Here is a 13,979-nt window from a genome sequence, read left to right on the forward strand (position 1 = left end):
TCCCCTGGTGTTTCTGCCCTAATTCCTGAACTAGCTGGCAGTGGAGAAGGGAGTAGGCAGGAAGATAAAGAAGGCATTTATCAGGTGCTTGCAATGTTCCAGATAACCGATTTGGTTCATCCTGTTTCCTGAAGTTGTTCATTGTTGAATGGAAAAGTAAAGATGCAAAAATGGGTATAACGAATGCAGTATAATATAAGGTAACATCATATAATTAACTGTAATTAATGTAGTTAGTATATAAATTACAGCTACACAAACGAAGAGCTCATCCTCTCGGTTTTTAGCATTGCCTCATTGTCCTGCTATGGCGAGGTCTATAATTATTGGCATCTGATTTCATGTTTTATTGTGGAGTAAGCATGAGGCCAGACTTAGACAATGTCCATCCACCTTCATGTCTTACATAGAAAAATATACAGATTATAAATTATAAGTAGCTGAAAGAGACTGTATGTTACTAAGAGGGTGAGAGAGAGAAGGAGGAAAATGAGCAAATGATTTAAATCTTATTATCTAATACTTTGCAGCCCTTTTTCTATTGAGAAACAAATACAAAAATTGGCTAACGTGATTTTAGAATCTGCATCCTTTTCCTCTGTACCCTATTAGAGAAAAATGGATTTAAAAAACAGGCAGCAACTTCTGGGAAAATGGAGTAGGCATACTTTTTCCTATTTGCCCTCTAAGTACAATTAAAAACACTGAACATTATAAATAAAACAAACACAAGACAACTGAAATGTGGAGAAAATAAGACAGACTAGCTAAGGGTTTTGGGATCCAAGGAAGGACACATGGTGCTGAGTTTCCGGTTTGTCTGGCTGTCTCCTATATCTCAGACTTGGCAAAAGAAGGCAATAACCCCAAAATGCCAATGCACACAGACAAAAAAGTCCTGCCCCTCCTAGAAAAGGACCCAGAAAGGGCAGCCTAGCAAGAGAGAACACATTGAAACAACGGTCACTCTACTCTAGCCAAACAGTACAGAAAAAGCTGTGATACCACCCAGTCCCACTCCTGCATAAGCAAAGTAGGAGGACCTGACTTTCTCCCTTGCCAGGCATGTCAACCTCATTCTCTGTCTCCCTTCACCCCAGGGTAGTGTCAGACAAGGCCAAGTATTCTTTGCCAGCTTTTTGATGTTTTTTTTCTTGTAAATTTGTTAAGATTCCTTGTAGATTCTGGATATTAGACCTTTGACAGATTCTATAGGTTGCCTGTTCACTCTGATGATAGTTTCTTTTGCTGTGCAGAAGCTCTTTAGTTTAATTAGATCCCATTTGTCAGTTTTGGCTTTTGTTGCAATTGCTTTTGGTGTTTTTGTCATGAAGTCTTTGCCCACGCTTATGTCCTGAATGGTATTGTCTAGGTTTTCTTCTAATGTTTTAATGGTTTTGGGTTTTACGTTTACGTTTTTAATCCATCTTGAGTTATTTTTGTATAAGATGAAAGCAAAGGGTCCACTTTCAGTGTTCTGCATATGGCTAGCCAGTTTTCCCGGCACCATTTGTTGAACAGGAGATCCTTTCCCCATTGCTTATTTTGTCAGGCTTGACAAAGGTCAACGGATTGTAGCTATGTGGTGTTATTTTTGAGGTCTCTGTTCTGTTTCATTGGTCTATGTGTCAAAACAGCTATTTTGAATTCTCTCTCTTATAGATCACATGTCTCTTCAGGATTGTTCCCTGGTGGCTTACTTAGTTCATTTGGTGAGGTCATGTTTTCCCAAATGGCACTGATACTTGTGGGTATCTGTCAGTATCTGGGCTTTGAAGTGTTAGGTATTTATTTTGGTCTTTGCAGCCTGGGCTTGTTTGCACTCATCTTTCTTGAGAAGTTTTTCCAGGTGTTTGAAAGTACTTGGGTATTTTGATCTAAGCTATATCTGCATTAGGGAGCACCCTAAGGCCAGTAACACTGTGGTTCTTCAGGCTTATAGAGGTACTGCCTTGATGGTCTTGGATAAGATCCAGAAATTTCTTACCAGGCAGAGATTCTTGTTCTCTTCTTTTACTTTCTCCCAAACAAACGAAGTCTCCCTCTCTCTCTCTCTCTCTCTCTCTCTCTTTTTCTGTGCTGAGCATCCTGGAGCTTGGCGTGGGATGACATAAGCACCTCTGTGGCCACCACCACTGGGACTGCACTGGGTCAGACCTAAAATCAGCACAGTACTGCATTTTGCTCAAGGCCTGATGTAAACACTACCTGGCTACCAATGTTTGCTGAAGACCCTAGGGCTCTATAATCAGCCGGTGGTAAAGCCAGCCAGGGTTGTTTCCTTCCCTTCAGGGTGGTGAGTTCCCCCAGGCCCTGGGTAGGTTGAGAGGTGAGAGATACAGTCTGGGAGCCAGAGACAGAAGTCTAAATCCTTAGAAACCTACTTGGTATGCAGCTTAGCTGCACTCAGACCATGAGACACATTCCTTCCCCATTCTTCCCTCCCCTTTCCACTGGCAGAGGAGCTCGCCCCATGACCATCACCACCACAGATCCGTGGGGAGTACTGCCAGGCTACTGCCATTGCTCACTTAAGGCCTGAAAGCCTTCAATCAGTGTGTGATGAATGCTGCCAGGCCTGGAACTCACTCTTTAGGGCAGTGGGCACCCCCGGCTCATGGCAGGTCCAGGAATGCTATGAAAGACCCAAGGCCTGGATCCCAAGAGGTTGCTTGGTGCTTTGACCTCTGTGGCTGAATTGGTAACTAAGATGCAAGACAAAGTCTCTTACTTTCCAGCATAAAGAGTCTCTCACCATAGCTGGTAATGTGCTGGATCTCATCTAAAACTGGCACATCTCAGAGTCCTACCCAAGTTCCATGGCATACTATCTGGGTATCACTGATGGTTATTCAGGGCCCAAAGTTCAGGAAGTAATGAGGCCTGCTAGGACTGGTTCCTTCCCTTCTGGGCAGTGGATTCCCTTCTTGTCTAGCCTATGTCTAGAAATGTTGTCCAGGAGCTAGGACCTGGTGGGGGTCTCATGACTCTGACCAGTGCCCTATCCTACTGTGGCTAAGCTGGTAACCAAGATGCAGAACAAAGTCTTCTTTACTCTTACCTCTCCTCAAGCAGATGGAAGGAGTCTCTTTTGGAGCCATGAGCGATGCTGCCTGGGGGTGGGGGAAAGGTGATGCAAGCCACTCCCTTAGCTGCCCCAGCTGATGTCTCAGTAGGTCACGTGCCTCCCCAAATCTACTGGCTCTGAGCCCACCTCAGCACTAGGAATCACCTAGGAGTTGCAGTCCTTGTGGGTTACACTGACTTTCAAGTTTATTTAAAGCCCCAAGGCATTTTAGCCCACAGTGATGAGGCTTGGTGGAACTCAAGTTCCAACAGCTGGGGTGGGTGATTCCCCTCTGGCTAGGTCTGATCTAAGTGCTCCCTCTGTGGGCAGTTATCAACTGAGTTCAGCTCAGCTTTGCTTTCTGCTGTGACAGAGCAGCACTGAGTTCAATGCAAAGTCTCACCATCTCTGCCCTCTCCCTCTCCCAAAGACACAGGTTTTCTCTCCATACAATGTGGCCACTGCTGGGGGGATGACGGAAGGGTGGCATCAGCAATTCAAGACTGTCTTTCCTGCCCTCTTCAATGCCTCTTTCAGCAATATGAAGTTAAATCTAGGTACTATGAGTGCTCATCTGATTTTTGTTTTTTTATGAAGGTGATTTTGTGTATAGATGCTTGTTAAAATTTAGTGTTCTTGTAGAGGGGGACAATCAGTACATCTATTCAGCCATCTTGCTCTGCCCTTCTTCTTCTCTACCTATGGCGGTATTGACTATATCTATTTTTGCAGGTTTTTTAGTGGTTCTTTAAGTATCGCATTATATATAAAACTTAACATACTTTACTGTTTTGATCATTTCACCTGTTTGAGTGAAGTGTAGAAATCTTATCTCCCTTACATCCATTTACCCTCTCTTTAACTTATAATTGTCTTATGTATTTCCCTTACATATATTTAGAACCAGTGTTATAATATTTGCTTCACCCATCAAAAATAATTTAGAAAACTCAATAGGAGGAGAAAATTTTCCTGTATTTACCAATAATTTTCTGGACCATGTTCTTTCTTCTAGATGTCCTAAGTTTTTCCTGTTTATCATTTCCTATTTAGAAAACTTCCTTTAGTCATTCTTTTATTTTGAAAAGTGTTAGCTTTAGAATAACTTTAAGAGAGAGTAAATGTCAATAACCTTAAGCCTAGTGACCCTACTCTTGCTTACCCATTTCATCGTTGGCCTTGGCAGCTTGCAGCCCTCCCTGTCTACCCAGTGGTTCCCATTACCCTCACAGAACACAAGAATTTCATTAGGCAATGTGACCTTGGAACTCTGAATGTGCCCATTAATCCACGTTGGCAGAAATGATATAACATAGCGATTAATAGCAAATTCTTTCAACTACTTCTTTAAGTTTTGTCGTAACACCTTTGCAAGTCTAATCTGGTTTATGAAGGTATAAGAAAGAGTTTATTGGAAAAAAGAGAGAGAGAGCTGAATCGGTATTACCCTTATCTTCAACATCTTCATGAGTGCCTTTGGGTGTGCTGGGTCAAATTAGATAAAGTTTATAAGGAGAAAAAGAAGAATGATACCAAAAGGAAATAATATTTTAGGAGAAATGTCAAAGGTGAAGAGAAGTTTTTGTTTTTTTAATCAAGCAATGAGAACATTTTTTTAAAAAAGAACTTTGGGAGAAGTATAAGATGTAACATGGGCTGAAGGAAGTAAAGACAGGAAACGTTAAGATCTATAAACTCTGAAAAGGTAGTTTGAGCAGAAGTAAAAATCATTAGTGACAGACAGTTTGGAAATGATTCAAGAGTAGTAAATTGTGGCCAAGTGCAAACACAATAGTTGAATTTTCACCATCTTCAGACATGAAAAGTTGGAGAATTGTTAGATAGCCGCAAATACATATAGTGGGAGAAAAGACCACAAAGCATATTTGTCAAGATATAAGTCAAGAGGACAGAGAATAGAGTCCATCATAGCACTCTCTTTAGGAAAAACTGTTGCTAATTAATTTATATTTAAATATAATTTGAAAATACTTTGGTAGATGGAATTTGTTCTTCTCTGTTGACTCTTACAGGAAATTCCTTTTTTACAAACCCTTTTTTGCTATAATTCAAAAATATTGCTCTATCCAATAAACATATATTAAGTCTGCTGGTGCTGTGGGGACTAGAAATACAACAGGTATGGATCTTCAAGTCAAGGTCCACCCTAGTTCCCGGTGCAGGCAGAGCAGGATGGAGAGACACAGCACAAGTGAGGGGTGAATGCCAGAGCTGCTGGCTCCTGTTCCAGTCTTTCTTCCTTGGCCTCACCTGGACTTTTACTATAATAATAGTCACCATTTATTAGGTGCCTCCTATGTGTATTTTACACACAGTAACACTAATCCAAATAACACCCTTATTTTACAGATTCAATGACTGAGTCAAGATTTACATAACCTGCTCAAGGCCAAACAGCTAGTACGTGGGAAAGGTGAGATTCACCCATCTCTGCTTATACCTTGCTCTGCTTTAAGGTTCTCTGAGAACTCAGACAAACCTCGGTTAACAGAACATAGGAGAAGCAAGGACCGCTGGTCATCCTGCCACCTGATCAGGAGGAAGGAAAGTTGTATTTGTTGAACACATACTATGTTTTATACATAGTACTAGGTACTTTTACCTAGTACTTAATCCATATTTATCCTTTACTCATTTATTCCTTACAATAACCTGGTAAGGGAGATGTTTATATCCTCATTTTACATTGAAGGAAACAGGCCTAGAGAAATGAGCACAGTATCCAAAGTCACATAGTTAATAAGATGTGAAGCTCTGAATTTGAAACTCCCTTGTTTCGAAATCATGAAACTTACTGCACCCCGTTTTAGACACTTCCTTTTGGGAAGAGTGTGGAGGAATTAATCAAAAAGAACAAGAAATTCATACTCAAATAGGGGCTAGGAGTAGAGACAATTCAATACAGAGAGAAGTCTTAGATGAGAGCAGTGAGTCAGGGCACTGGACTGGGACTCAGGAGGCTTTCCCTGGACGCCAGTTCCACGGATGCAGCCTCAGGCAGGACTTCACCTCTCTGGGCATCAGTTTCTTCATATGTTAAATATATGGGGTTTTAATTAGGTGATCGCTAAAGACTCCTCTGGCCCTAAGCTCTATGTCTCTAAGTGCTAAGAAGGCACTGACAGTTCTTCCTACCCAAGGAGCATAGTATGATGGTTCTGGTTCGGGCCAGCCCTGGCTGACTCTGGCTGTCCCTGGAGATGATTGGGTTCAGAGCCGCCCGGACCAGAACTGGGGATGCGAAAGCAAGAGAGTCTACTGCTCTCTCTAGGTCCTAGGCAGCCCAATTATTGTTGGGCATCCGGAAACTGGCTCCCCTATGAGTTTAAAAAGAAAGCTGAGCGCCCAGGGAGTGTGACAGTCACCTGTGGGGGGCTTGGGTGGCTTTCTCTCTCTCTCTCCACCACCTCCACCCCAGGCTCCAGGCTGACGGCCGCCTTATCGGCCGCAGGTGGCGCGTCCCGGCAGAGGCTGGCAAGTCGCCAGGGTGGGCGGCGGCCCCAGCTGGGCGCCCCGGCCGCGAGGGCTGCAGGCCGGGTGCCTGGTCTGCAGAGCGAGCCCGGCGGGCGGCCGGAGCTGCTCCTGGGGGCCGGGGCCCTCGCCCTGGCTGCAGCGGGAGGCGTCTCTGAGGCCGGACGCGCGTGGGGGGCGGGGGCGAGGCCGCGGCGAGCAAAGTCCAGGCCCCTCTGCTGCAGCGCCCGCGCGCCCAGAGGCTCTGCCAGACACGCGCGAGGTCCGAGGTGAGGAAGGCCCGGGCGCGCCTGGCCTCGAGGGAACAACCGGGACGTGGGGCGCGGGGCGGGAGTGGCGGGACCTCCATCCAGAGTCCCTGGGCCCCGCGAGCCGTGCGCCCGGCGGGACGCCCCGAGCCGGAGCGGGTGCACTTGGACCTGAGGCTGTGGCTTCTCCCCAGGCTGAGATGGATCTTGAGGCGGCAAGGAACGGAACAGCCCGGCGCCGTGGGAGAGAGGAGGGCGACTTTGAACTGGGCAGCAGCAGGTACATCCCCAGCAGCCACTGGCTTTTCCGTTACACGCGGATCAGCAGGGTCAAGTTCACCCTTGGAAAGAAGTTGTAATCCGTTGATGCCTTTGAAGACCTTTGTTTTGGAGACTTCTTTGAAGGGTCTTTGCCTCCGGTTCTGACCTTGGAGCAAAAGCGTTAGGTGGTCTTAAAGAATATCACTGAGGCTCCTTTTGGAACAGATTCAGGAAGAAAAGGCTGTCTTGCAAAGTGCTCCCTTCCCTTTGTGCAGGAGGGATTCAATGAATATCTGTGTTGTATACCATTTCTCATATTATGTAATTCTTAAAACTTTTACAAATGGCTTTCATATGCATCATCTAATTGTTCCAGCTTATAGGGTGTCAGACATCTGCTGTTGATGGCTGTGCCTTTTGAACAGGGTAGTAAAGCAAAAACTCCCTCCCCTCCTGCCCATCCCGTTATGTCTCTTCCTCTGAGTCTTACTCCTCCCCCTCCTTCCATTGCCAGGCTTGTTTGTATTTCTTCTTTCTGGGAGGAGAGGTGGCGAGGGGGACCTTACGTACCTCCGTATCAGTTTTGTTCAAGTCCAAGGGGGAAATAGCGCTTCCTTTCCCTGAGTGTCTTTCTCAGTTCCCTGGCCCTTGCTAAGCTCACTTCACAGGCTTTATGGAGCCAGGCAGAAGCTCGCAGTCAATGGCGTGTGTCTTTGTTTCCTCTTTCACTGTGGGAATAGTGAATCATTTTTCCCTTTAGCCTGAAATAGTTTATGAGGCTATTACAGTCTCTGAGTTCATGCCAGGCTACCCAGAAATAATTGACCTGTGTCAAGTGATCACCCAGAGGGACAAATTTATCAGTTTCTGTAGTTTGTCCTCAAGCTGCAAGGGGCTTGATTAGCTAACTGAAAACATGCCTATCTGATGCTTAAACTGAAGCATTATTTTAGTCTGTTAATGTGTTTATGCAGTGACCTTGCTGTATTTCTTCTAAGTATCATGGTATTTTTTCATAGAAAATTTAGTTTTGCCATATAGAATTGAAAAAGTGATAGATGGTGTTATTTCCAATAGAAAAAAATGATTTTCATCCGCTGGCTGTTTAGGCTGGGATTGACTGTGAGTCTATTAATAGATGGCATTTTCATGAAGAAGGCTATTTATGTATCGCACTGGCTGAACATTTGATGCATGTACAAAGGAGCTATCCCTGCAAAAAGTGTAGTAACACTTCAGAACCCAGAAAAGTCCTCAGAGGGGAAGCCCACAGCTTCTTCTGGAAAGAAGAAAGGGGCTAAAAAGAGAAATACAGAAAGTTAACAATAAGTTAAAATGACAAGGTTATGAAATCAAATGTCATGAGACTAATTTTTATAAAAGCAGACCAAAGATTATATATTTAAAGGAAGTTAAGCTTGCTTCAATCAAGTTAGTTATATGCTTGTTCTAATCATGTTGCTATGGCCTGTGACACATTCTTTTGAACATATTTGGGGCAGATGTTTGTCCAGTGATTTTAGTCAATACTTTATATAATTTGATATCATCTTATCAGTAAAACTTTATCATTTACCTGGATAAATGCATCATATATATGTAAAAATCATCATATATATAAAATCATCATATACATAAAAATCACCATATGTATATATCATCATACACACACACACACACAGTCCCTCATGGAGTTTATATTATAGTATGGAAGACAGACATAACTAATGCACATATAAATAAGTAAACTACAGCCAATGTTAGAAGGTAATGAATGCTATGGAAAAAAAATTAATCCAGGCTAAGGAAATCAGGAGTGCAAGGTGGGGAGTACTTTGCAATTTTAAGTAGGGTGGTTAGAGTAGATCTTATTTTGAAGGCAATATTTGAGCAGGGTGTTGAAAGAAATGAGAGGAGACGGCTGTGTGGGAGAGCATTCCTAGAAAAGGTAACGGTCAATGCAAAGACCCTGAGTTCTGAGTTGGGCACATGTTTGGTAAGTTCATGGAACGGCAGAGAGTCCAGGCAGGTTGGAGCAGAGTAAGCAGGTTTGGGAGTAGGGATGTGATCAGAGAGGAAATAAGGAAACAGATCGTGTAGGGCCTTAGAGGTTAATGCAAGGATTTTGGCTTTTATTGCAAGACAAAGGAAAGCCATTGTAAGTTTTTGAGAAAAGAAGTAATGTATAGCTTGTGTTTTTAAATGATCCTCTGACTGCCAGTTGAAGATAGACTGAAGCAGCATAGGTGGAAGTAGAGAGACTAGGCTGGGGACAGCAATGAAAGTGGTGAGAAGTGGCAGAATTCTAGATGTACTTTGAAGGTATCAGCAAGATTCCCTGACACCACTCCCCACAATCCTTCAGAAGAATGGTCATTCCTAATTTTAAATCAACATGATTTTTTGTTAATTTTAGAAAATGAATAATTTAATTGACTTAGCAGACACTGTTAACATACTTATCTTCCCTGTGTATGTGAGCTCTGTAAAGCAGGCAATCATTTCTTATGTATTCATATATCCTTGTAGTACCTTGGACAGTTACTTTTGTACTTGCAGTGTTTGTTAAACTGAATAATGTCAAAATTATTTTTGACATTTTGTGAATATCATTCTTATATTTGAAAATATTATAATAGTTGAATGTCATAACTAAACACATTTATGTTCAATTGGCTGTGAAACATTTTATAACAGTTATCAATTTAAGCAATTATATTTTTTACAGGAACCAAAACAGGAAAAAAATGAAGAAAGTGAAATTGATTGGACCATTAACATTGGTAAGCTGTGAAATGTTTAATGTGAATAATCCTGCCTTTTATTCAAATTTAAGTATTGAATCAATTGCCTTTAAAGCAAGTACTTTAAGATTGTCTAGCTAGGTGAGTTGACTCACATCTGTAATCCTAGCACTTTGGGAGGCTGAGGTGGGAGAGTTGCTTAAGCTTAAGAGTTTGAGACCAGCCTGGACGACATAGTGAGATCGCATCCCTACAAAAAATAAATAAATAAAAATCTTTTAAAAATTAGCCAGGCATCATGGTGTGAGCCTGTAGTCCCAGCTACTTGGAAGGCTGAGGCAGGAAGATCATAGGAGTCTGAGGCTGCAGTGAGCTATGATCATACCACTGTACTCCTGCATGGGTGGCAGAGTGAGACCCTGTCTAAAAACGACAGCAACAAAAAACTGCAGTCAGCAATAAATTGTTCTTGCTGCACCTGTGCTGTCTAGGTTTGGCTTATTATTCAATGACCCACATTCTCAAGATGGGTGATGTTTTTAAAAAGTAGAACAGGCTGGCAGTGACACAGGGCAGAGCTAGCTGGTGTGCAAGGAAAGTGAAAATGGGAACTGTGTTAGTAGCACAATGCAAACTCAACAGTTTCAGGAAAATGCGTTTCTGCATTTGCTTCACAAGCCCTCACCCCAAATTTAGCTCAAATAAGCTTGCATATCAAGAAGATAATTGTTAACTACATTAATTTTAAATTGAGAAATCTACATTCACATTTGGCTTCCAAAAAAAATGTCTAAATAAGGGGTAACTATTAGGGATTCTGATTGTGCTGAAAACAGTTTTCAGTGCTTTTCTCCTGGTAGAAGACAAGACAATATTTTTGGAAGTAATCTCCTATTCTGGTTTTCATTTGAAGTATGTCTCACAGAGGCAGCGCAAGAAAGCCTTTGCCCATTTTTAGTCAATATGATGTGTTTCAAACAGGACAGCCATTATTTGATGGCAAAGAAGTTAGAATTAAGTGTCATGTCAGCTAAAATCCAACTTAGTAATTAAATGGATAAAAAGGCACCAAAACATCCACATTTTCAAACATTGCTGTGTACTTCTCATGTAACCACAAAGCTGCTATTCATTGTCTTCTCCCCCATTTTTTGTTTATTTGTTTGCTTTAAAAGGCTCAGTAAGGACAATTTAAAAAAATTTTGTGCTTTGGTGAATAAAATGTTTATAAAATGAAAGCTGGTTTTAATGCATAGGTTTTAAATCTGCCTCCTACAGAAAATAAAATCCTACAAATATTAATGTAGAAACAGAAATTTTCATTTGAATTTAAAAGTTTTAGTTTAAGTTAAATTTAATCTTTATTTCACCTCTTAATAGATATCTTAATAGATTTTTTTTTTCTCCTGAAAGAGATTGAGGATAAAACTATGCTTTAACAGGAGTTGAAAATATATTATTTTGTGGAAAATCACTGAAAACAACTCTAGGTTTACTTAGGATGTTGCTGTGAAATTTACCTAATTTTAAATGCATGCTTAGAGGCTGTAAAATTGTATTCAATTAATATGAAAACATTTAAAATGCTTTTTAATGTTAACAACCTGACCCTGTGCTTTTAAACTGTGGCTGACAGACCCAAGTGTTCTATTTTCCTTTTCCCGGAACTGCTAAAAATGAACCTTTGGGACACTAGTCCCTTTGTAACAACTTTAGGGACCCAGCTCCATTGGCTCTTGACTTTACCTGCTCCCATGTTTTATTCCAAGCTTTCTCTGGCTTCTGACCCTTTGTCTCTTTCGGTTCTCTTGCTTGCCCTGTGTGTTTGATGATGGAGTTTGTCCCTGTCCCTGAAACCTTGCCTGAACTTCTGGAACTCTTTGAGAATGGTTTGCACACACACTCACTTTCCACCATGTGCCTCTAACCTCAGCTTCACCAGGGGTATTGACCCAGTCTGACTTAACTTCAGCCTTCAAAGGCTCCACTGAGCCAAGCCTGACTCATCACCCACTCTCCCAACAACTGTTACTTGTCCCCAAAGAGGGCTGGGGTTGGGGAATGGGCAGAGTAAAACATTTTAAAAGAGAGAAGAGAAACAAAAAAAAAGACAGGAAGCTATAGAAATGGAAAGATAAGAGGAGGAAAATGTAGTCTAGAAGGCAGAGGAGGAAAGAAGAAACAAAGAGAAAGAGAACCAAAAATGGGTCAATCAAAAACAGAGAAACGGTGTGAAATGGGAGAGGACTGAAAAGACAGTAACAAAGTCCTTTTAAGTGTTAGGACACTGATCTGCTGGTTAGTTCTTGGGGTTGTGCACTTCAGTGCGGCAAGTGGTAGCACCCTTCCCCTTTGTAGGCAGTACTGTGCCCAAGATCCTCGGCGTGGTCCACCAGCAAGGCCTTCTCTCTCTCTAATATCCTCTCTCACACTTCGTACTGTGCCCTTCAGGAATTCCACTGCCAGCAGTTACTTAAGCATTCCATGTAGTTTCTAGTTACCTTCTTGTTCTAAGCCTAAATTCTTCCTACTTCCTCTACACTTGCTGATTCTTCTCCGGGGAACTCCCTCTTACCCTTCAAGGTTCTGCAAACTTGGCAGGTGACACTGGTGAAAAATAATTTTTTTTTAAATTTTCTGCATAAGGATTTCCATGAGCAAGACTTCCCTAAAGTACATATATAGACACACTGTAATGTCTGTTGTGCCTCACTACTGAATCGCCTTTTTATAGCTAACTCAAATCTTGTAAAAGGATCTTATATCAGAACTCAGAGCATCTACTTCCCCCCTATTTTAAATTCTCCCTCTGAAATATTCTGAATGCTTTTTTAAAGGATGTGGTGTGTTTGTGTGTGGGGTGTGTGTGTGTGTGTGTGTGTGTGTGTGTAAATTTAATGTCTTTCCCTGGCTGTTCTTAATTTATTACCTCAGGAGCTCTGGGAAATCAAATAATATTTCTTAAACCTTTATCCCTTCTGATTGTATTGTAATTATTTGCTCAAATCAGATACCGATTAAACAGAATTAGATTGATTTCTTCACAGAATACAAAATAAACAGAATCATGAAATTAAGCTGTTAATGATTTGAAGACCTCCTTTTCTAAGACATTCATTTGCAACTCTTTAAAAAAGTACTGACTTTAAATACACATCCAAATAACACATAACTATGGAAAAGGAGAAATTTCATTCCACAGCTAAGTATGATTTTATTTCCTTTTTTTAGTTTCGATACTCTGATTGGCAGGATAAATTGTTTATGTCCCTGGGTACCATCATGGCCATAGCTCACGGATCAGGTCTCCCCATCATGATGATAGTGTTTGGAGATATGACTGATAAATTTGTTGATACTTCAGGAAACTTCTCCTTTCCAGGTAAGCATTTCTTTATCTTTTAAAAATAATCCATAGCCTTTCTTTAACTGGGTAAAAGTTTTGGAGTTGATTTTGCTATTCATTATCATCTTGTTTAATGATTTGGATATCTGGATGACCCCAGATATCATAGAAGGAGTTGTACAATTCTCAGAAAATTGTTCAAATGCTCATTTAAATTTCAAGAAATACATGTATTGTTATTTTACTTTTAATACAAATGAAGGAAACACAGGAAGCTTCTAAATAAAGTAAGGAAGTCACTCTACTTGGGAACAGTGGAAATGTAACAGGAGTATATCCATGCAGTATCCATCCCATTAATAATGCTGTTGGGTTTCAAAACACATCAGTTAAACATGGCAGTACTTCTTAGCTGTGTTTAGCTTATAGATCTGTTTCTGGGTTTTCTTGTTTTCTCTCCCCTTCACCTTAAAAAAATTATGCCCATTTTCTGTCTCTAATTTTGGATCAACTAGATTGACTGGAACTTGAGATGGCACTTCACTAAAGAGTGAATGGATTTAATGTGTTCCTTGGAATTCACCCAAAGGACTATAATTACTGAAGAGCCAAAAGAGTCCCCTAAGTTAATGTTATCAGTAAGAGGGGCCCTGACAATAGCATTAGAGTGGGGTTCCAATAGACATGGTTGTGTTTTGTTGTTTTGTTTTGTTTTGTTTTTAAGGCAGAGTCTTGCTCTGTCACCAGGCACCGGGCTGGAGTGCAGTGGCGCAATCTTGGCTCACTGCAATTTCTGCCTCCTGGGTTCAAGCAATTCTCCT

At 41.4% G+C, this 13,979-nt stretch overlaps 1 protein-coding gene across 3 annotated transcripts in view; it reads left to right on the forward strand.

The window, feature by feature from the left end:
* The first annotated feature begins 6,722 nt into the window (after positions 1-6,722).
* Positions 6,723-13,979, forward strand: part of ABCB4 (ATP binding cassette subfamily B member 4) — a 67,160-nt gene continuing 59,903 nt past the window's right edge. For 2 of the 3 annotated variants that reach the window (XM_032253031.1, XM_032253033.1), the window contains exons 1-4: positions 6,739-6,828; positions 7,002-7,087; positions 9,797-9,851; positions 13,044-13,194. In XM_032253031.1, coding sequence (XP_032108922.1) covers positions 7,008-7,087; positions 9,797-9,851; positions 13,044-13,194 — 286 coding nt within the window. In that variant the 5' untranslated portion in view covers positions 6,739-6,828; positions 7,002-7,007. Of the gene's footprint in view, positions 6,829-7,001; positions 7,088-9,796; positions 9,852-13,043; positions 13,195-13,979 lie in introns of all 3 variants that reach the window. The other variant, XM_032253030.1, reaches the window with a different exon arrangement.

This window comes from Sapajus apella, unplaced genomic scaffold (assembly GCF_009761245.1).
Source record: "Sapajus apella isolate SASKATOON/1434 unplaced genomic scaffold, GSC_monkey_1.0 scaffold81, whole genome shotgun sequence".
Classification (NCBI taxonomy): domain Eukaryota; kingdom Metazoa; phylum Chordata; class Mammalia; order Primates; family Cebidae; genus Sapajus; species Sapajus apella.